The following is a 23,751-nucleotide window of genomic DNA, read 5'->3' as shown; positions in this document are numbered from 1 at the left end:
ACCATTTATACTGTTATTTCTATCGATCATTCATTGTCTATTTATATTGTGCTTACACTTTTACAATGTTAAGACATACTTCATACTTAACGTTTACATTCTATTTTTTCTGTTATTTCATTGGAATTGGCTATTTTTTAAGCAAAAAATAAGACAACAAAAATTCAACTTAGGATGATTAGTCATGAATTTATTGGAAATTGAAAATTGAAGGAGTAAAACTTTTTTTTAGGGAGACAAATGCACCGCCTGTCCTGGGACAACGGATGAAAAATAGCCTTTTTGCTAACTGGTGCATTTGCAGAGATGCCGCTTAATGTGCAATGTGCCTCTAAAATCATCTAATGAAATAAATAAATGAAGAGATGAGCATTTATCTCTTCTGTTAAAGGCAGACTAAAAGGTCAGACTTCCCTTCAGTAAAAAGGTTTTTTTTTTGCTAAGAGCTGGCTGCTCTTTGTGCACTTTGAGAGAATTTAAAGCTCTCAGTCCAGTGAAAGGTACCTATCCGTCCACACTGATAGACTGGGAGAAATGTGCTGGATTGTGGTGCAGAGGCTGGGATTTGTTAGGTCTCATGAGGGTGCAGCCACAGCAGATTGCTGGTAAAATGACACGGAGCCCAAATGACAGGAGTGCCCAATCAGGAAAGCTGGACAGAGGAAAAAAGCTTTTCTGCTGCACACCAGGAAAGATGGAATGGTATTACGCTGTAGAGCCACAGATACACAAATGAAGCCTGCCTTGGTTTGGGCTTTTAGGGTATCGGAGTGACTGGTTTTATTTCCACACAGATTGTTACAGACACTCATCCTTAATTCAGTTCAAAGAAGGCAGTTACACAACAGAGTTAAAAATATTCACTCCTGCTGACAGTCAGCATCTGTTCAGCTCACATCACAGGGGCCTCAGATAATTGTTATTTTTTATCCAAAACGGCTAATTTTGTTACATTAAAAACACATTTTGGGAGCTAAACCATAAAAAAATTGACAGATTCTAAGCTTCAAGCAGACATGTAAGTTGGTAAGAACATTATATAGTATGTAAATAAAACGGATAATTTATGCGTTCTGCCATCCTCTGTGGTCTGCTGGGGAAGCAGCATTGCAGTCAATGACACCAACAGACTGAACAAGCTGATATGTCATTGGCTGCAAACTGGAAACGGTTGAAGCAGTGATGGAGAGGACGTCACTGAATAAGATCTTATCCATCATGGACAACCCAGACCATCCTCTCCAGCCTGTTCTGGACAAACAGCCGAGCTCCTTATAGGAGGCTCAGACAGCTCAGCTCCAAAACTGCCAGATACCGGAAACCCTTCCTACCCAACACAATTCAACTCTACAATAACTCACAGTGTAGCAGATGACTTTTGTTACCTGTTTACCTCTTTGTAAATGGTCTTTAAATTATACTGCCTTATTTGTTGACATTTCTGCTACATTTTTCTTTTTTATGTTATGGTTTTTTACATTATTCTATATTTTCTTGTTTCCTGCTATGGCAACGCACAAATTTCCCTCGTGTGGGATCATTAAAGTACTTCGGATTCGGATTCTGATCCACTCCCTCAAGCTTTAACTTTGAAATAGAACATTAAAAAAAGAGGGAGCTGAAAACGACATTTAAGGTTGCAATGAGAGTAACTTTATTATCATTGGCTGTTTTATTTCTTTATTGCACACATTGCTATAAAACTACATACATTTCTCTGCTTTTAGTGTCAACTGCCACATTTTTGTCTCAATAATATCAGAAAGGCCATTTTCAAAGCCTTACCAGTGGTCTTTTAATTATTGTTTTTAGCCAAAATCTTAAAACCCGTTGATCTGCAGAGCGACAGGAGGATCACCTGAGTTTGTACCCATCTGTTTCCATGCTCTCCTGCTAGCTTACAGTCCCTCACACCCCCAACCTAACATTACCGGTGCAACAAAAATTGCGAGCAATCTTGGATCTACCCAGTTTGAAGCCAGATGTCAGATTAGACGGAGAAAATGAATGCGTACATGGATTTAGTCATCCCTAAATGGATGCATCAGAGTGGAGCGGAGCAGGGAACTCATGACCCGCCCAGCTTACTTTCTACGATCTTTTTCAAACAGCATTTTTTCATCTGCTCCTGAATCATCATAATTTGAATTAAGAAATGTTAGCTTGAGCTTAAGTGTCTTTTTACATGTCCTTCATCGTTAGAAAAATGTCACAAGAACATGTTAAAAAAACACCATTTAAGTCAGAGTGGGTCTTTAACCAAATCATATTGAAATTGTTTGTGAATCAACGCTTACGGACTATAACAGCAGGTGTATAAAGTCAAGCAATGTTTTGTTGCAAACATTTAACTTTTTTAACTTATTTTGGGAGTTTTTGACCTCTGAAAGCCAGATTTCAGCTTCCAGGCTCTTCTGTGCAGAAGGTAACTGCCACACCCATTACTTGTCATTTGATTAGAAAAATACGTTTTTAAATGTGTAAAGATACTGCTTAAAATATAGAGCAAGAAATGTAGCAGGGAAGTGTTTTGATCAATCATGTTCAGTAAGACGTCAACTGTCACTTTGTTTCTCTTACAAGACGATCAACCTGCTGCTTTTCTGTCTTTGTCATACGTTGCATTTTGTTTCAAATCTGCAATTAAGTGTAACGAACAGGACTAAATGGAGGGCTGCACAAAGCTAAGCTGCCACAACAAACAAAGCCTTTGTTTGTCTTTTAAGGGCCGAGCTTTGTTTGGTAATTACAGCATTCGCACGAGTCACTCAAAATCAGCAGGTGGAGGCTTATGAAAAAACGTTGTCCTAATCATCCCTGCCTCGGAGATGTCCACGAAACTAAATGGATGCAGTGGGAAACTGCTGGCTGACACAAGCTGTTCACAGAACATCGTTTCACTTTTGAGCTCCACTTTACAACCTCGCCAGTAGCTGGGATAGGCTCCAGCAACCATGCAGCTTTGCGTCATTAATAACTGGCGCAAAGCTGCTTTTCTCCGCTTCAGAATCCGTTGGAATTATATTACTGGTGTAAATGGTTGAAGAGTTAGGATAAATCGAAGAACGTCAACTTCATCCCTTTTGGAGTCATGGAAGCTGGAGACCATTGCAGCTATCGTTGGGCGAAAGCGCGGTTGTATCTCTACTTGAGTAAACTGTTGAATATTGGCACAAAGCTGCTTTTCTCTGCGTCAGAATCCATTGGAATGAGCTAAATTGCCTAAATGTTCAAAGAGTTACGGTATTTCAAAGAGCGCGTGTATTTTGCTGCCACTGGCGACAGCTCTGCTGCTAAAGGGTGAAATGGATTTAGAGAATGGGTGGATGGATGAGGGAATAAATGCTCACCTTACATGTTGACAAATATTGATCATATTTAAGAGAATCTGTGCATCACAAAAAAGAACGCAAGAGAGTATTTGGCAATTTTTTAATTATAGTATGCATCACTCTGTAATACAATCGCCAAACACTAGATGAAGGAAGAGCGTTTTTGTTGTAGTTAGAGCTGATGCAGCATCCAGATGCTTATAATCAGAAAATTATGCAAAATCAAAAAGATAATCAAAACAATGTTTTTTTGACCACAACACACAAAGGAAGAACTGATGTTGAGTATGTTACTGCCCCCCCCCATCTCAACATTGTTTTCTGAGAATGGTTTATTGTTTTTAAACCAAAAGAAAGATACTTTTTTTGAATTACACAACTGCCATTAGCTTCACAACTCAGCAAAAAGCTTGTATCAGGTTAACACTAGACTTTCTGAAGGTGAGCAACGTAGAAAAGTCCTCTCCTTTTTGTTTTAGCTAATAAAAAGAACATTCAGTCTTTTTAACCCAAAAAAAAAGGCTTTCCTGAAGAGGTATCGTTGTGAGAAGTAATATTGATGATCGGAAGTGCAGTTTTTCCACTAATTTATTAACACATCTGTCTTTCACCAGCTCTTCCTATGGATTTTTTCACATCAGATGGGCAGTTTCTAATTTCTTTATCCATTGGCTCCTCACTCCACTATCCCATGAGGATTTCCCTCATCAACAGCCCGTCCACGGTCATTATTTCAGTTTAAATCCAATTCCAAATGTTCTGCTATTGTTACTGTTGAAGGAGTCATCCCGCAAACGAGAACAAATCCTGTTTTTTAAATCTGAATGTGTTTGACAGAAAAAAAAAAACTGAGATGCAAGTACATTTTGCTATGGATCTTCTGCTTTCTTTGAATTGGCTCGATGCATCGTCCTCCTGAAGGGGAGAAGTGCTTCTGAATTCCTGAGCACATCAGAGTAAAAATCTTAGGAGGAGAAAAGAGAAGGGGAGTGTTTTCACAAGCTCAGGAATTCTGAAGGCGGTGTTTAAACGAGAAGGGGAATGCAGAGTAAATGAAGACAACATCAACAACTCTGGAAATGAAAGAACAGGAGGACCAGTGCAGAATGAAACCGTGTGAGATGTGATGGCTGACCTAGAACACAGGGGTGCACTCCTGCTTGTGTTGATTGGACTACAGCCTTTTAAAAAACCTTCCCCCTTATTTAAAAGTAATTACATAGTAGATTGGTGTGATAAATGACAGTCTAATGCAATAGCAGCAAACATTTACTGTGTTTCTGACATTTTCCTTTAATTTTTCCTTCAAGTCTGTTGATGTTGAAATTCTGACAATAGGAATTCTTCAAGACAGCTGCAGACTGGCTTTAAAACATTCAGCGAAAATTGAGAAAGAACATATATTCTCAGTGGGTTTGAATACAGGACAGGATTGAATGCATTTCACTGAGACATGATTCCAGACTGGCTAGACAGACAAAAGCCTACAATACCAATAAAAAAACACAGTGTACTGACCTGAATGTGGAGTAGATATATGGGTCTTTTATTGAAGGCTTCATTCATTTCAGTTAACAAATTACAAGTCTAATAAATGACAAGAAATCTGACATGTCGAGTTAAATCATCGAAATATCCTCATCTGCTCAAAAACACAACTGAATTTTTTGTAACAAAACCACAGCATTTTGTTGCCTGGCATTTGCACGAAGCTAAAAGACATAAACTATTACGTTTGAAATGTAGAAGCAGTTGCATAATAAATCTGACATGCTACCTCAGAATCCATTGAAGCTGGTTCTACGTGTTAGTGGTTTAAAGTCAATAGTGTACCATAACCTGCCAAACCTCAGTTAAGATAACAGTCCGTGACTTATACTTACACCCAGCAGCCAGAGAAGCTTAAGACTTAGTCACGTACGCATCCATATGGTGGTTGACCCGTACGCTGCAAGTTTTGGGGTTATAGAGGAGTGGCTGCATCTTATGGGGAGCGCCTGTGTTTTTTGCAGTTCCCTTGGAACGTACCATTGTTGTGCCTAAGGTTAAGTGTATTATGAAGTTTTATAAGGCTGATGGAAGTTGGACTCACTTGTAACATACAGGTGATCCTTCGTTCTAAGCCCTTAAATCGCTCTTTAGTTGTCAGTAAGTTGCAATTACCCCTAAACTACCCTGCGCAGACGCTGCACGCATTGGGTGATTGCATGATCTGTAAGGGCCTATAGGATGCCTGTAGGATGTCCACACAAACCACACTCTCCACCATGCCAGTGGCTCAGGTAGTTGAGCATGTCAGCCAATGATTGAAGGGTTGACGGTTCGATCCCTGCCAACTGCTGTTGTGGCTTTGGGCAAGACACTTCACCCTCAATGCCTCCAGTGTTGATCCGCTGATGTGTGAATGTGTACGAATGTCAGTCTGCCCCAGGGCAGGGCAGCTGTGGCCACATCAGTAGTTTACCGTTGCCAAGTATGAATGAGTAATGGATACACATTGTAAGCGCTTTGAGTGTCGGGGAAAAACCGCAACAAATATCCAAGCCATAGCTATATTTTGCGTTGGGGTACCTAAAAAAAAGTTTAACCATTGTCACCCTCAGACAGCTGTATCCACCGAAAAAGGCATTTGTGTGACTAAAGCTTGAGATGAGCAGCGTTCTTGGGATTGTAAAGGCCGTTTCACTCAGCCACTACCTACCGGTACATTTTGTGCAAAGTGCACAGATGAAATTGGTCAAACGTAAATATACGTAGAAAGAATGAGAAAAGTTGCACAGATGAGTCACGAATGAACCAAAATGTGTGTTTTTCAACGCTGGCACTTGCATGAAAAGTCATTTAGTCATAGGTGGAACATTTGTGGAAAGCCACAAATTTGCGTATGCATCTCGCAAAAATCACACACAATTGCGTACGATTTACGTAATAATTGCATATACTGGTAAACAACGTCCAATACACATAAACTGTGTAATTCCCAACCGACCAAAAGTTTTGAGCAGCTCAAAACTAAATTCACGTAAAGGCCCCTCGGCCGAAACCGTCGACAGACATCTGCGCACATCGACGAATGACGAATGCGAAAAACACATGACGCATATCACACATGTATCATGAAAGACCAAAATCTAATACGTGGAAAATGTGCACAATGTACGTAATGGCTGTGTGACACGGCCTTCACTTCCTCTGCTTCTCTTCTGCCTCCATTTGCTCTGACATCTTTAGAACTTCCTTGCCATGTTCCTAAAATATGATCTTGCACCTCATTCATTGATCAGGAACACAGTATGTCCATGGTCATTTCCTCACCCATTAGAACAAAAAGACACTCCATCTGCCTCTCTCCCATCTGTGTTTCATAAAACATCAGCATCATTATCCAGCCTCTGTAACAACAACTGACAGTTTTTAAACATTTTACGATAACTGTATTGTATTTCATCTTATATTTTGATGTTTACTTGTAATTGTTGTGTACTTACTAAATGGAGGGTAAATTCTGATCTCCCACACGATCTTTCTGAACAAAACAGTTTTCAGGTAATCACTTTGTTCATCAACTAGTGTCACACTCGTCCAGATGGTTCCCTGGCTGGCTCAGGCTGTGCCGCTGCCCGCTGGGATTGCCACGCCGCTCTGCTACATGATGTAGTGGTTATGACAAGCCTTATTGGAGGATAATTGAAGCTGGTTGGTAGTGAAGTAAAACTGTCTGACGATGGCTGCCGCTGCCAACAGAAGAGGAGCTGTAATACTGTTAAACACTGCCACCTCAGCTCCAGCCGGGACATTATTTGTCCATTTGTTATACGAGTACACAACTAACACACAGAGTGGATTAGGTTTGCATTATTCTCACTGATTTCATTGTAGGTGCTTTTTTCTTGTTTTGTTAGTTTGGCTTAAATGCCTTTTTCTGATTTTTCTTTTTGCCAATTTTTGGCACAAATATGTTTCTTAATTTCTCATCTAACAGGCTTTATATCACTTCAACTACTCTGATGGGTTTGTCTCATTGACTGTAGAAGAGAACCAGGCTGAGTGAGTCTGACGTCACCCACAGAAAAGGTCCAACTTCTGGCTCCAACCAAATGGAGTCAATTCAGTTGACATTTTTTTGCAACATGGACGCTGTCATGTTGGAACCAGAAATCGTTGCTAAGCAGCGATTGGTCCAAGTCAGTCTGAGCCATTAGCTGCGTTTTCATTACTCACATGCCCAAAGCTTTATCGAAATTCTAGAAATGCTGAGAAATCACAAATTTGCAATTACACTGTTTTTAACAAAATCAGAATTATGTAAATAAACACAAACCAACTCACGCGATAAGCCATGCAAAAACAGATGTGAACAATACTTTGATTTACAGCAGATAAAATCATATTTCTGCCCCGGCACTAGCGCTCATCATCATCTATCAAAGGGGACATCTATTCAGGCCACGGAGCAATGAGCTCCTTACCTGTGGGAGCGACTACGGTTGAAGCCAATTTGGGAAATCATGGTTGTTGATTTTACACAGGAGCTGTGGATCCAACAATCCTGCATGACACACTCAACTTTTGATGAGCTGTGGGATCCTGTTGTGGTGCCCATTGCGCACCGTGGTATCCGGTTGTTGGTCACATGACTCATTGAATTGAATCCGTTTGGATGCTCATTTAAAACCATTTCCAAGCGCAAAAACCTTTTTCAATAGATGCATGTTCTTTGGAAATTGTCATGTTTACATTAGGCAAATTTATCACAAATTCAATTTCCTACATTCCTTTTGTCAATGGAAACGCAGCTAATGTTTCTATGGCAACCACTCTTGTGAATAAGTAGTGAGCTTACTGGAAGTCCACACCCCACTACTTGGAATCGAACTACACAAAATGGAACATTTCAAATGTAGGACACCACCTACTTTTAATGAGGCATCTGGTTTGTCAGTTTATAACTTGAATAACTTGCACTACGGAAAGAATATTACGAAAAAAAATTAGGATTATCAAGAATGTGTTAAAAAAGGGTATCAGAGCACGAATAGATATTCTGATGAATAGATTGGATTGTGATGGAGGCGGAGTCTCTGAGTCCAGTTCTCTTACAGTCAAAGGTTTTACTTCAGTGGACCATTAACTCTGCTCGTTTTTACTGTTCAGCCTGAAATAATGCCGACCTCCTTGGGTTTTGGTGGATAAAGAGTTAGATTCTTCAAATATACCTTCATATATTTAACCTTTCCCCTCTCAGCTTCACAATTTTCTTCTGATGTTCAAATATGCTCTGTTTAACCTTGAAAACTGAACTCTGATTCAGTGCACTCCACTTTAAACCCACTTTTTCCACTCAGGCTTGTTCTGCATTACTTAGATTTAGACCCCCCCCCCCCCTTAAAACCCACATTACCAAAAAAAAAAAAAAAAATTATGATGATGATGATGATGGAGTCCAGTTAAGGCCAAAATATATTATATGCAGTTCAGAATATCACTGCCTGACTGCATGTATATTAATTTAGGGTTTTTCAAAAAAATTCCAGCTAATCTGAATTACTACTACATAGAAAATGTGTAATTTTTTTTGATATAATTTAAACAGATTTTGTAAGTACAAGAGACGCGTCAATCCGCATACTTTTATTTTCTTGTTTTTTCTAATAAGACAGAAAGTTTTCATTTGAAAACACAGCATGCAGTCTCTTGTTATAGAGTTTACCTTGACATTAGTAAATCGTTTCCAAAGAAAAGGAGAATTACTCATTCATTACATAAATGATTACTGCTTTGTGCAGAGAAGGAAAGGTTCTTTTCAGCCTCAAGATGGAAGCCTTTCAATTGCGAAAGGGAAAAAAAGTGATTTAAATGCTGTCAAAAGAAGTAGCACAATTCTACAGTGCGGAGAACAGGATTGTTAAATGTATTTATTCTGAAGAATTACTTTGGAATGGAGGTTTTAAGGATATAATGAAAGACAAAAGCCTCAAAGCTCTTTCCTTAAAAAGCATTTATTTCTATTTATTTTTGTTCCTTTATTTTGAAATAAATGCTGTTAGAGGCCAGGAAAATAGTTTAGAAAGGTGAGATTCACTGGTGTTCATAAACGTTTAAAAATCTCTGGAGTTTTAAAGGATGTTTGATGAAATTAAGTCTGTGGAGAAAAAAGTAAAAGTAATAACATTTTCAAGCACAGTATCTGAAAACGGTGACCTCTTCATGTTCTTGAAAAAAAATAAATAAAGTCTGTGTTGATGTGGAGAGACGCTGAAGCTGCATAAAAGCTCAAAGAGCAGAGGACGTTTATTTTGAAGGTTACATTAATTATGATTTGAAATACTTTCAATTAAAAGTTTAATCCTCTGTTCACTTTGACCGAGAGTAAAATTTTATCTTTCAGCGTTTCAAAAATAAATGCTTCCCTTAATTCCCTGCAGAGTGGTTCGAAATATTAAAATTCTGCTGCTCACTTTCATTTTTCCCTTTTTTTCCCTTAGTGGAAAGCTGGATTTGGGAAAACCCTAGCCTCTCTTCTCCTCCTCCTCCTCCTCCTTCCTTCACATCCGGGTCACTTAAGTTGGTTGGATCCAGATGTTGCTTTCAAATGCCACCGGAAATGTTAACATTTGTAACTTTGATCGTGATTTTTGGAGTGTTTTACTTACGTTGAATACTTTTTGCATTAAATTAGCAATTAGTCGAATTGAGTTTTTGGAAATATGTCGCAAAAGTTAACTTCACGTCAATTATAAGCGTTATTTGTTTCTCAAAGTTTAAACGTTTTACAATAATTGCATTGACGCATACAGTAAACCAGTTTGTTGTTGTACCAACTTTTCTGATTACTTCTCGTGAGCTAATTAACCGTTGTAAATCGGTTTACATGCTTTTAAACGGTTGTTCGCCCGCCATTTTCCCTACGTTACTGTTATATCCTATCTTTGTAGAGGACCCTGAACGCACCACAAGTTGGGCAGTTCTCAGTTATCGCCAAGGCAGCCTGATGATCCAGCTGCCGCGCGCGCGCTGACAGGGATACAAGTACCGTTCACGCCTGAAAGGGGACACATTTGGAGAGTTGGCAAACTTCTTCCCCCCCCTTCAGCCGCACTCATGTGATTTCCACAGCTTTCCAGCCATGTCCAAGAGCCTGAAGAAGAGAAAGAACCACTGGACCAACAAAGTCCACGAGAGTGTCCTCTGCAGGAATGAGGAGGGGGAGCTGGGGCTGGAGTTGAAGGGCGGCGCAGAGAATGGACAGTTCCCGGTTATCGGCGAGCTTCCCCCGGGAGGAGCGCCGTGCCACAGCGGCAAACTCTTCCAGGATGAACTCCTGCTGGAAGTCAATGACACCCCCGTGGCCGGACTCACCACCAGGGACGTCCACGCTGTGGTCAGACACAGCAAAGAGCCCGTCCGGATCAAGTGTGTCAAACAAGGTGAGTTTTTTTTTCTTCTCTCCAACTTTCCCCCACATTTTCTGCCTCCCTGAAGCTTTTCGAGACAACTGCTGCTATTGTCTCCTAAAAGCTCACAAAATCAGCCTTTTTTTTTCTTTTCTTTTTTTAATTATTATTCTGAAAGAGTGTTCTGTCACTCTAGCAGATTATAATTCCAGATTATTCCCGTTCTCGTCTTTAAATGTTTTGAAGGAGGGTGTGTTTACTGAAGGAAAAGGTTTGTACACTTTTTTATTTTTGCAAAAACTTTTCATTACATCCAGATAGTTAAAAAAAAAAAAAAAAAAAAAAAAAAAAAAAATCAACAACAAACCTATCAATTCAGTCAAATGTGTCAGTAATGATATTTTGACATAATCCAATTGACAAATTCTAGCAATTTCATGAACAACATTCAAAGGAGATGTTTCAAAATTCTATATTTTATACCCCCTTACCTGATATTTAAGTGTAACCCTTTTTTCTTTTTAACACTGCTTCAGGTCATTTCTAAATGTAACTTTTTAAATTTTGTAATTACTGCCCTGTTCAGACTGTGCAATATGTATTATCCAATATGCAGTGCATTGACTGGACTCAATTGAATTTGGTGGGATGTCGTATTAATATTAGAGCACGTATCCCTTTATCAATATAATGGGGGGGCATGGAGGTAAATGCAAAAGACCATAAAGTGCGACGAGGTGATGGGGAGATCTACAGGATGGATGGCTGGGTTGGATGTGGGCGTCAGTGCTGCAGAACCAGGAGGAAAACTTCTCTGCTGCCTCAGATGCTGGCAGCTTTATTTTTTTTTTTTTTGGGTGCTGAAACCCGGATCTGGGAGAAAAATCGTCAAAAGCCCTGTAAGAAGCTTTGGATCAAAGTCTCAGCCCCTGCGGTGCATATGTGCGTGTGTGTTTGTGCGTTCACCAACACTACAGGGATTTATTAAAGGAGCAGCCAAGCCTGCACCAAATTAATGTAACTTTCTTTTTTTTTTCATGAAATTTTGATACGCTCCAGCAGCTGCTGAAGTGAGTGATATTCTGCTGCAGCTCTAATCTTGTTTTTTTTTGATGAGCTGTTTATGGTCTTAAGTTGTTAATATGATTGATATTTACATTAAATAAATATTATATAGGGAAAAACACAGTTTTGGAGCAGGACTGCTGGTGTTTATTGCAGGCTGGGGGTTTTCCTATCACTGCAGCAGAGGAGTACTAACTCTTGTTTTATGTGTCGCGGCATTCCGCTTCGTCTGAGAGTCAAAGAACATGGTTCCTTTAACTTTTATATATCAATGTGCATGTGTCATTAAAATGAAAAGCTCTTTGAAGCTTACTTTTCTTTAACTTAAATTTACATGTTTTAGAAATCGCAGAATGCTGCCTAGCATAAAAAAAAACGAAACAAAATCTGGTAAACATGAATTTTACTTTTTAACAATCTGTTTCAGAGAGAGACCGCTAAGTTTTTAGTCAAATTTGTAGAGTTTTTTTTCTTCTTCTCTCATGATTCGATGCACATCTCAATACACTGACTATACTTGAAAGATTTAGCTACCTTTTGTGGCAAAATCCCATAGACTTCTATAGTGAAATAAACAGCTATTACTCAGTCATTCTATGTGTCAGAATAATCATTGTCGCTCTGCTACCTGTTTTTTTTTTTTTTTTTTTTTTTTTTTACACGTTCTTGATGATCCTAAATTATTACAAGTGGCAGCGGTGTGGACTTCCAACGAGCTCTTTGCGTGTCTGCGAGAGTGGTTGCCATAGAAACTAGGGATGGGCGATATATTAGTGCCAGTATCGGTATCGGTCCAATATTTTAAAAATCTACTGATATTCTGACTTTATTTTTGAAGATGTATACTTGTTCCTTATAGACCAGGGGTCCCCAAATCCAGACCTCGAGGGCCGGCGTCCTACATGTTTTCCAACCCACCTGCCATTGAAGCTCCTTATTGGCTAAACATACCTGATCCAGCAGGAAGCCGGCCCTCGAGGTCTGGATTTGGGGACCCCTGTTATAGACTGTTTACAGTCAGAGGCAGTAATTGACCGTTTTTCAGGTAAATGGTATTTAGGGATACATGGTATTCCTAATAGATCCCTAGCAATGGGAAGCTTATGGTTCACAGCCAATTTTCAATAAATGGTCTGTCACATGTTTAGTGCACACAACACACGTTCTATTACCGTGCTTCACCTTCAGCCAACTGTAATTGACCCAGCTTGGTAGAAGCAAGCTTGTCGACGTCTTTTTTTTGTTTGCATCACACATACATAAAAAGACCAAGACAGTAAAGACACAACAGGAAGAGAAACTAACAGTTTGCTACAATGCAATTATTTACTTCCTGGTCCATTTATCAGTCTTGTTTGTATCTGTTGTTTTGAACCAATACTGCTGTTACCAGTGACGTGCGGTGAGGTTGATGGCTGGTGAGGCACCGACTCCTCTGGAGTCAGATTTACAATTGCAAGAATTGAATAGTTCACCTTTCATCCAACAGCAGGTAACAGAGTAAACGATCCACACAAGAACATATTTGTCCTACAGAGAATATTTCTTTTATAGACATGGACAGAACACTCTTCTTGTGCATAAATTATTCATATATACTGTAAACAATATTTCAGTGTTCAGCACAAATCTGTATTTGGACCCCAAGGAACTATTTATATAGTATCTTTCCAACTTCAAATTCTGGTGCTTTAATGTTATCAAATGTTGTCTGTGAAAATGATCATAAAAATAATTATTTAGGCCTAAAATTTATTTTTACTCACAATTTCTTTCAACTTATTACTTTGTTATTTTTAATAAACAAAAATTGAAAAACATGTTTTTTGAGTCCATGCGCCATCCTTCTCCACAAAAAGCTCTATGATCTGTTGGAAAAGTTGTCCTTTTTTTCCGTTAGTTTAATGAGTTTCTCCCACTTAATGGAGAAAGACATCCTTAGTCTGTTTCTACGGCACCAGTGTAGCTACAAAGCAGCTGTCAGCTCACGCCTGCCCCCTGCTGGTGAGGCAGGCCTCACCTAGAGGTTTTTCTGCTGGCATACAGCAGCGTTCTCACCGCACGTCTCTGTTAACATTGAGCGCTGCCGTCAGACATGGGGCACAGCGCTCCCGAGCCTCACTTGGAGTTTCCGCTCAAATTTGTCGATTTTAACCTCAGAAACTGGCAAATGTGTTGAGCCAACTGCATATGGATCTCCAACTCAGATCCACGGAAAATAATATTTACTTTATTTACGTTTTTCTAGTTTACCACGAATCATGACGCTCAGTGCCCAAAATGTATTTTTTCCATCCCTACAAATTTGTCAAACTGCGTCACTGCAACGTCATCTGATCCAGTCAGATTGTTTCAAGTTGTTGTTCATATTGTTAGGACCTGATCACTATTTTACTAAACTTTTTCCATGTCCTGAATCTTTCCCGTGCGATTTCAGAAAGTATCATGTCCGAGTAAATGTCACTCAGCCGTTGGTCTTTGTGGCCCAGCTTCAGCTGCTGTGCACCAAAAACACTCCACGGCTTCTTTTGAACTTCCTCAAGAGTCCTCCTCTCTCTGCACAAAGCAGCAGCTGCAGTCGTGTTGCACATCTTGAGCTCTGCTCTGGTTAAAAAAACAAAACAAAGCGCTGCATGTAAATCTGTATTGTTTTTGTAAATGCTCAGTCATGCACATCTGTGTTTGCAGTTTTGGAACAGAATTAACTGCAGCGATAGAGATTCTTAGGCCGGGGATTTCTGAAGGGCTTTTTAGGCTGTTAGTAAAATAAACATCACCCAGAGCGTTCGGTTTGAACAATCAGAGGAATGGTGGCACTCAAGACGATTTAGCTCAGGAAACAGGCCTCAAAGGGAACAAATGATTTGCTATAAAACATTCAACATCACAGCAGTTTAAGCAAACGCCATATTTGCATAATTTTCATTTTGTTTTATGGAGCCATGTGCAGAATGTTCAGGGAGAACTTTTTATTTTTATTATTTGACACAAACTAATATGAGGAATGTTTTTTAGTTGACCAGTGAAACTTTTTTTTTTAATTAAATCAAACTAATAATCTTGGATTGACACATGTGATCGGGTAGTTATTCAAAATTCCTATTTAGGAATATTTGGAATAATGTTGTGCTTTAACCCTTTAGGCTGGTCCTTTTCAGGGGCAGAAAACAGCAAAGAAAAGTGGAAAATGGGGTGAATTTGGGTGAGATGACCCACCTCCCTAGTAACTTGATACATTTATCTCATTTTGTCATTTATTGAACCCTTTTGACATTGGAGGTTTAGCTCCAGTTTTGACGTTCTTTTGACTACTGTAACCTTTCAACCGATTTACATAATGAACGTCATTCCAGAGGATTCTGAAGTGGAGAAAAACCGCTTTGCACCAATATGCAACACTTGACAATAGTGTTGCATATCGGTGCAAAATTGACATCACAGTCGCTTTTCTCCGCATCGAAATCAGCGGATTGGCGTGTATCGTGGTTGAAGCGTTACGGTTTGTCAAAGAGGGTGTGTTATTTAAGGGTCACCAGCGACTTCTCCAGTGTTAAAGGGTTAATCAAAATCTGTCTTTGGCCGTAGAGAAAGGGAGCTTTATGCTGTAAAAATCTCATTTTGTTTGCATTTCAAATACATTTTTAAACTAAATAACAATATTCTATTGTAATGCATGTATGTAGATGAGTATTAAACCATCTGAATATTTTATTCTGGATTCATTTATATGGCTGCTCATCTGTGTTATTTACAGCTGTTATAGATGTTTTAGGGCTGTAATAATCCTCACTACACACTTTTCACACTTTTCCCAGTCAGACATGTACATTATAAGGTGACTGTGAATGAAGCCAGAACTCGACCACTAAACAAACGTGATTTTGGTCCATTTTTGAGGCAATTCACAAATGCAATTCCTAATGGATTAATCTGATCTAACAGCAGGAGGGGGGCAGGAGGAGGGCGCCCAATAGTAGTGGGGGTCCCCGAAGAGCCCAACCAGGCCCGACCAGGCTCACCCACTGTTGGAATTAGGTAGAGGCCCAGCGCTCAAGGACAGGGACCAAAACCCACAGCACAGGGACACGGACACCCCCAAGCTCAGATGCGATGTGATCCCTGGCTCTGCATCCCCTCTCCCTGCGTGGAGAGAGGGCCGCCGGGCCAAGGAACCAAGCACCCAAAGTAGGGTTGGGCGATGTCCCCTAATTTGGCCGTTGACGATGTTTGCTGTCAACCATCGGGATGGACGATGACATCGTCGGGGGGGGGGGGGGGGGTATTTTTTACATTTTTCGTTCTTATATAACTGCTATTCGTTATTTTGCTTTTTTCATTTTATTTCCCAACTAATGGTTAATCCGCGATGATCCAGTATAAACTGAGGGAAGTGACTTTAACAGAAAAAGTAACAAACAAAATAGAAAAGAAGTGGTCCGCTCCTGCACTTAACTAGCGAAGTGGACCGGCGGAGCGCGGACTTACAGCTTTATGTTTGATGGGAAGGGGGGGGGGTACATGAGCGGTATGTGTGGGAGATTTAAGACTGCGATCCGTCCCGCAGCTCTAGGGGTACGAGCTATCAAACTCAGAACCGGGTCTAAACGTGTGTGTCTGAGCACAGTTCGGATCGTCAGCACACACACAGCGGTTTGAGCTTCAAAGCAGAAATTTCGCTCAGTCCTTAGAAAACATTCAAACAATCACGTGGATTTGTGTTTCCAGTCGTGTCCCGACTAAATAAAGGATGGAGCGCCACCCAAAGCTAATGTTGTTAGCCCGTGTTAGCATACTGCTAATCCTGGCTACGTTCAGAAAAAGCACTGACCACACGGATTAAAATTCAAATGATGAGCGAACAGGTGTTTCATAATAACCGTAACATTATTAAAAGCACGTTTAGAAGATCGTCTCGTATTTTACCGAGCTGACGTGTCAATATATATAGCCGCTCGGCGCTGTTATCGTTTTGTATTGAATTGTTACCTTTAATAAAGTTTGGAAAAAAAGCCGCTCAGCGGAAGTTGTATCCTCTTCCGGTTTTCAAACTGCGCATGTGCGAATACTGCGCATGTGCGAATGATTTATTCCGACCGAAATTGTGACCTTAGTGAACGTTTTTATATTCTGAAAACATTTTTCTGGGCCCATGTACACGGTTGGATTCTAATCCGACCATTGATCCCATCAAGATATTTTGTACATGTAACCGCGGCTTATGGTGTCGACACGCAACGTGGCGGGGGCGTGGCATCACGATGGTGGTCTCTCCATCGGGATGTCAGTCACCCATCACGATGGACGATGATATCGTCCATCGGCCCAACCCTAACCCAAAGGCCACGGCTGCCATAGCCAATGACCCGGTTCCCCCGCCATGGGGTACGGGATCAGAGGTCCCACCTTCCTTGTCTGTGTTTTTGTTTGTGTGTTCGTGTTGGAGTGTATCATTTTGTGGGAAAAGGATGCATCTACTGAAGGGTACAGTTAAAACTGGAAGGTAGGGCACTGAGAGGACATCTCCTGGTTAAACCCCCCTCTTACCAAGAGTCATACATGTCTAAGGTACAATTAAAACTGAGAGGGGAGGGCCCAAACCCATATGTGACCACTCAAACAAATCTTTGCTTTGGCCCTTCAGTAAAGCAGACCAATCTGCGAGCACCTAACGCTGATTGATTCAGGAAGACGTTTGCATCAAGCTCTGCTTCTTCTTCTGCTTCTTCACTAACTTTTCTCATCCGCATGACAAACAGTCACGGTGGTCTTACTGTTGCAAGCACTTCAGTGTAATGAAGTTTCAATTTTTAATTTTGTCAAAAACCCTCAGGCTTTATCTCTCATTCACATAGACGCTCTCCAATGACATTTGGGAGTTTATTCGCCTCTGAAGTGAAGATGAGATTAGTTTGCTATCAGGATGTAATGAGGATCTGATGAAAACAAAAAAGTTTTGTAATAAAATATAGGGTATATTTCCAGAGACATGTTAAGTTCTACTGGAGGAAAACATTTTCGGATGTCTGTAATGTATAACGATGCACATTTCTAAAACATTTAAATCTTTTCTCATCTTAAAAGCGGCTCAAATCCCATTGAGAGCCCCATTTGTCAAAGCTGCAAAGATTTGACTCTGAAAAATTCAATTAGCTTTCAGGAGAAATGGTTCTGAAAGTGCAAATGGATGCCAGCTGTCAGGGTGGTCGGCTCTGCGTTAAAGCAAGGTCTTAGACTTTCCACCGTTGTGTTTTTAGGAGGTCTAATCCAGCATTGTCATGTCTTCCTGGTGATTCATCTGTTATCTGCTGCTTTTTAATCCTCACAAAGCTTTCAGAAAGGCATGTCAGCTTCCTGCAAGAACCTCAACGAAGTGTATTGTAATCGTGACAAATCCCCTCCCCTTTATTTAGATTTAACCTTTGAATGGCTCTGATCTGTCAGTAATTCATAAACGCTCCATCTTTACAGAATCGAATGCTCTTTTCTTTTTTGACATTTTCCATACAAATGTGCCAGTTTAGTTTTGCATTAGAGTTGAGGATTATTGCATCCTCGCTGCATCTTTCATGGAGATGGAGAAGCACTTACTGTAGCTGGGAAGCGTGGGCTGATGGAGCTTCACTGAGTGCTGTCGGGTGCAGGTAAAAGCAGACATTTCCAGGTCAGCCTGAGGCAGTCGGCTTGCGAGCTGGGTGCCCACTTAGCGTTAGCAGGTGTTGGGGAGAAGTCTTTACAGCTGCTTGAGCACCGCTAACCTCCCAAACGGCTTCTCAAGATTTCAAGTTTGTAATGGACTGTGGTGTTGGGTTTTTCCCCTGAAGGCTCAAAAAAAACAACCATGAAATTAAATTACATCGTGATTATTCTCAGTGAATGGACCATAATGGCTCTAGTATAAATGTAGATACTTGTCATGTTCAATGTTAATGTCTTTGTTTCTAAAGCTTTTTGATGCATGATTTTTACACATTTATAACAAAATCAAATGAAATAAGTTTTATTATTATTTTTTTTTTTTAGCAACTTACATGTTTAAAAACACAAGAAAGTGTATCATTTATCAAATATCTCAATGTTTACTCATGTTACAGCTACTTCTGTCAGTCAGATTTAGTAATGTTACACATAAACTCAACAGGTATAAACTATTACCAAACCCTGCTTCATACTTCATACTTTTATTCTGGGGCATCTTTCTTAAACTGGTTTAATTTGAGTTTTTTGGTCACCATTTTCCAAACTAAAATCACAAAGTTCTTAACAGCGAATTTTTGTTTTTTTTTAATTGTCTTAGTAATTTAGTTACATTTTGTGCTCATTTTATTAAAAGCTCATTTTTTAATGTGCCATCTTTTGAATCCCTTCCCAGGTACAGTTGGGTGAAGGCAGGGATCCACCCTGAACACGTTTCAGTTCTATGGCAAACTATTTTAGATCAGAATTTTGGTCAGAATTTGTCTTAAATGTGTTTAAATTGACATAAACCCTTATTTACATCTTAAATAAGGTCACAGCATTCAGTCGACAGGACAGAGGATGTTTAAGATGACACTAGGACTCTTTTGGGCATTGTTACAGCAAAACTGCTAGTTGCCTGTCTGCTTTGTGGTCTAACACACCTGTCCAGGTCCTCTGGTAACGGCGATGTGTGGACCTGTAAACACGGCTCACACCAGGGCTGCTCGCAGTTCCTGGTCCTCGAGATCTACCGTCCTGCCTATCTTCAGCTCTCCCTGCACTTCTCACTGCCGATTACCTGGACCAGGTGTGTACATTCAATCAGAATTTGGAGACATCTGATTGAACGAATCAGCAGCTAGCAGGGCTTGGAGATCAGGACAATAGTCGGGCTGGTAGATCTCAAGGACCAGGAATGAGTAGACCTGGCTTGTGCTTTGGGTCACAGCTTCTATTACACGTTGTGTGCTTGGTAACATTTGATGGATTTGATTTGATTGATTGATTTATTTCAAGCATTGTAGTCAAGGCAATAAAGAATTTACACACATTTATCAAACTCGTTACAGAAATGATGAAATGCATAGATTAAAAAGAGTTCATCTATTTGATAGTTTTACAGTGTTTTAAATCCGGTTCTGATCAGATAGATTCTCTTGAAGTAAATAAATCCAGTGCCTAGTAATGATTGATGATCTTCAGAAAACATTCGTTCATGATTTCAGTAAACAGTAACGGTACCGATATGTAATAATAATTGATTATCATTAGAACACATGATCACATTAAACCAGTAATTATTGCTACACATTGCAGATCAAGTAAACAAAATCAATAGCTAATTGATTGTAATTCAAACCTTTGAGTAATCATTAATGCACATTACAATGTAATACTCATTGGTCGTAATTAAAAGGGCTTTGATTATTTCACCACAATCAAGTTCACACATGTATTTGTATTGTAGTTATTCAAACACCTGTTGATCCTTAAATCCTCTTATCTTCATATCCTGAAATAAGAGTTTTTTTATACGTTTTCTTGAATATTTGAACATTTTTTGAGCTCATTACTTAACCCGTTCCAAAGTTTAGTGCCACACACCGACACAGAAACTTTTCTTTGTGTTTCTTATCAGTTTGATCTTGAAGTTCCACAAGGTCATTCAGTTTTAAAACTCTAGATTGAAAAAATAAATTGTTTGTATGATCAAGATATCCGGCTTTATGTACAATTCTGACGGCTCGTTTTCGAAGTAAAAAGAGAGGATGTAGTGAGCTCTTATAATTATTCCCCCAAATTTCTATACAGTATGGTAGTATTAAGGAGCAGTACAATAAATATCTACTGTTGTATTCTAATATATGTTTAGATTTATTTACGCTTGAAATACTTTTTGAGACTTTGGTTTGTATGTGTCTGATGTGTGGCTTCCAACTTACTTTGTCATTCATTCATAGGAACAATCAACTTTGGAAATTCAACACAGGAATCTGCCGCAAGATCAGATCAGCTTGATAGAAAAATCAGCCCAAACTAGAAAAAAAAAGCTAGAAAGAATTTAGCCCCTCTCAGTCTGATCAACAATTGCTAACCCCTTGGCTTAATTTCATTTATTTATTTGTTCCTTTCATGAAAATGATTGAATGTCCAATATCTTTACATGTTTGCTGTATAATATTGAAATAATTATAATTATTATAATTCTATACATTATAATTGTCATCTCCCTTTTAAACATTGCATCATATTAACATCATATTAACATTTCTCACACCATCACGTGTGCTCAGATTTCACCATATACAGGTCAAATAAACACAGGAAAGGACGGATGAAGGCCTTAATGTTGTAGACAAGACTGGGGTTCTTGCATCCTCTGGGGTCTATCACTCAAAGGGCCCAGTACCCCACTGACATGAGGTGAATGGAAGGTGGGAATTGTGGGTAGGTAGGGAACTGGCCTGAGGTTGGTGTCTGTGTGTAGTGGAGGAGCCAAGCCTGGGGGACTTCTCTTCCACTGATGGGGGGGGCCTGTCTGTACCCTGGAGCTGTGTTCCTTCCACACATTGAAGGTTAAAGCAGCTGATTTTAAACATTTCGTTGTTTTCCATACAGCCGTCTGAAGAACGAAATCCTTGATAAAAAAAGCTCTATTATGAGAAACGACACATGGGACTCGAGGGAATCTCATCATGTTATAATACCCCCAAGTTAACGGTGTCTGTCCAAGTAATGCAATGACTGATGGGAGGGATAATAGATCTGGACTGATCACTTCTCTGTTGGAGATTTGAAAGATGTCACAGTGTAATTCCTGGTGAAGTTGTGTCGAACAAGAGAGGCTGCAAGTGTGTTAATGACTCTGAGAACAGTCCGACTCGTTTGTCTTTTTGCTGGGGTCCCGTTGAGAGTGTCAAGTTGCACCAACAAGTGCAACTCTTGAGAGTGTCATTCGCACGCAGACTTTAAAGAGCTGCCATCTTCGTGTGTGTTAGTGTGTGTATGTGCGTATTGCATCCCTGGAGCCTTGCACCACTTACCACATTCTGCGCAATCATGCTTGACAGAAGTCTGCCGGAGAGATCCTGTTGTTGCTGCTGCTGTTACACTGTGTGACTGCCAGGCTCACCTCTGGGGACAGGTAATGATAAGGTGCAGAGACGCAAACACGCTCACACACACTTTTAACTGTGTTTGCCTCCTTGTCAGCGGCAAGCATCTGTTGCAGAAAGCTGACACGGAGCAGCTTAACGCCTGTGAATGGTTGCAACTGTATTCCACACAAATGCAAATGAACTCAACCTAAAGCATGGTCGATGGCCGTTTCCAAGCTGGTTAAAGAGGGGTTCAATAACCAGGTGGAAGGTAACCCTTAAAAGTCGCACTCTGATCATCTTTTGATCTATTTCAAAGCATCCACAGTGTCTTTTAATTATAATTATGCCTTTTTAGCTATTTTTATTTTTTAAAAGCTGTTGTTTTCTAGGACATAGTTACTCTAGAGCGGCAGTAGTTCATTAGAAATTTGCCTCTTATTTGTGGGCGGGACTTTTGCTGCAAAGCTACTCCCTCCGTCCTCCCCATTGCTAGGTGCTCAAAGATTGTGGCCCGGCCAGTGTATTTTCTACATCACCAATACGATCTTTTTCCAACTGTATTTATTCTGTCTGCTCCTGATTCATAAAAAATTGAACACAGAAATACTCAGAAATGCAGTCTTAATTTTTTTTTTTTTTATATACACGTCCTCCATCTTCAGAAAAGTACCAAAAACGCTGTTTACTTCAGAGTGGGTCTTAAACCTTGGACCTTTAGCGCCAGTGTTGACGCTCTTTGAACTACCGGAACTCTTCAACCGGTTACGCAATTAACATAATTCCAGCTGATTCTGACGCGAAGGAAAGCAGCTATGTGTTGATATGCAGCACTTTGCATTTCGGCAAAAAGCTGATGTACGAGCCGTCAGAATCTGTGGGAATTTTTTTTAATTGCATAAACGGTCAAAGAGTGTGCATTGTTTGCTGTAGTTAGTTACAACGTTGAAGAGTTAAAGTTTTTGTGCAATTTTTTCCACAGGAAACTCAATTTCCCATGGATACAGTTGAAAAATGCTACTCTTTCTTGTTCTTGCGTCTTAAAAATACAGTCGAGTGCGGTTTCAAGTGGAAGATATAATATTGTGACTCTCTGCAAGAAGTTATACCCCACAGAAGCTAAGTTACCAGGAGGCATATCTTAATACTCTAATCTGCTGCAGTCGATAATATCTCCGTTGAGCCTAGCATGTTTCCTTGAGGCTACCTTTTAAAAGATTGTTTCTGACATTCCTAAGATTTTAAAACTACCAGCGTTCGAGTTGATTGCATCAACACTCCGAGCAGCATCAACAACAGCTTAGCCAGAGCCGGGTGATTAATCGGGTCTTATTTCCGTTGACAATTTTGTCTTCCAACTTTAACAAATATTGGAGACTGCAGGTAAAACTGCACGGTGATGTTTCACACTGCTGCTCTGATAAATACTGGGCTCTCTCCTGCCTCACAGCTGTGCACCTCCACAGCTCCAAATGTGTCAGTGTGTGGTTCAGAACGAAACCTTTGGTCAACAGAATTTCTGCAGGCAGGCTAAAAGGTGCACCAAGGTTGAAATGTTGAAGGATCATTAGCAGCACAGCTTTTACTTTTGTTGCTCTGAACTGATCGATCTTGCGCCTCACATTTGTCCTTTGACTGTTAGAGAGCTTAATTGTAGACAGATAACATCGACGGACAATCTCTGGCGTCAGCCACAGGATTCTACAATAAATGAAGTCTAAAGCGGCACTTTCATCAGAGTTTACGCTGCTCACCTCAACAAAATAGAATAAAATTGCAGTGGGGTGGGGCAAAGTTTTATGCAGTTCACTCATGGGGCTGATAGAAACAAGCTCCCAAACGTGCAAATTGGAGCTCTAATAAAATCTAAATGGATGATTTATAGAATAGAATAGAACGCATGAA

At 40.0% G+C, this 23,751-nt stretch overlaps 1 protein-coding gene across 10 annotated transcripts in view; it reads left to right on the top strand.

Annotated features, from left to right (window-relative positions):
- Positions 1 to 10,292: 10,292 nt before the first annotated feature.
- Positions 10,293 to 23,751, top strand: part of magi2 (membrane associated guanylate kinase, WW and PDZ domain containing 2) — a 246,075-nt gene continuing 232,616 nt past the window's right edge. For 6 of the 10 annotated variants that reach the window (XM_023952647.1, XM_023952644.1, XM_023952646.1 and 3 more), the window contains exon 1: positions 10,293 to 10,759. In XM_023952647.1, coding sequence (XP_023808415.1) covers positions 10,459 to 10,759 — 301 coding nt within the window. In that variant the 5' untranslated portion in view covers positions 10,293 to 10,458. The remainder of the gene's footprint in view (positions 10,760 to 23,751) is intronic. The other 4 variants (XM_023952649.1, XM_023952648.1, XM_023952652.1 and 1 more) reach the window with 2 other exon arrangements.

This window comes from Oryzias latipes, chromosome 23 (genome assembly GCF_002234675.1).
Source record: "Oryzias latipes chromosome 23, ASM223467v1".
Classification (NCBI taxonomy): domain Eukaryota; kingdom Metazoa; phylum Chordata; class Actinopteri; order Beloniformes; family Adrianichthyidae; genus Oryzias; species Oryzias latipes.
The sequence above is the reverse complement of the archived record's forward strand: the minus strand, read 5'-3'. Positions and strand labels throughout refer to the sequence as shown.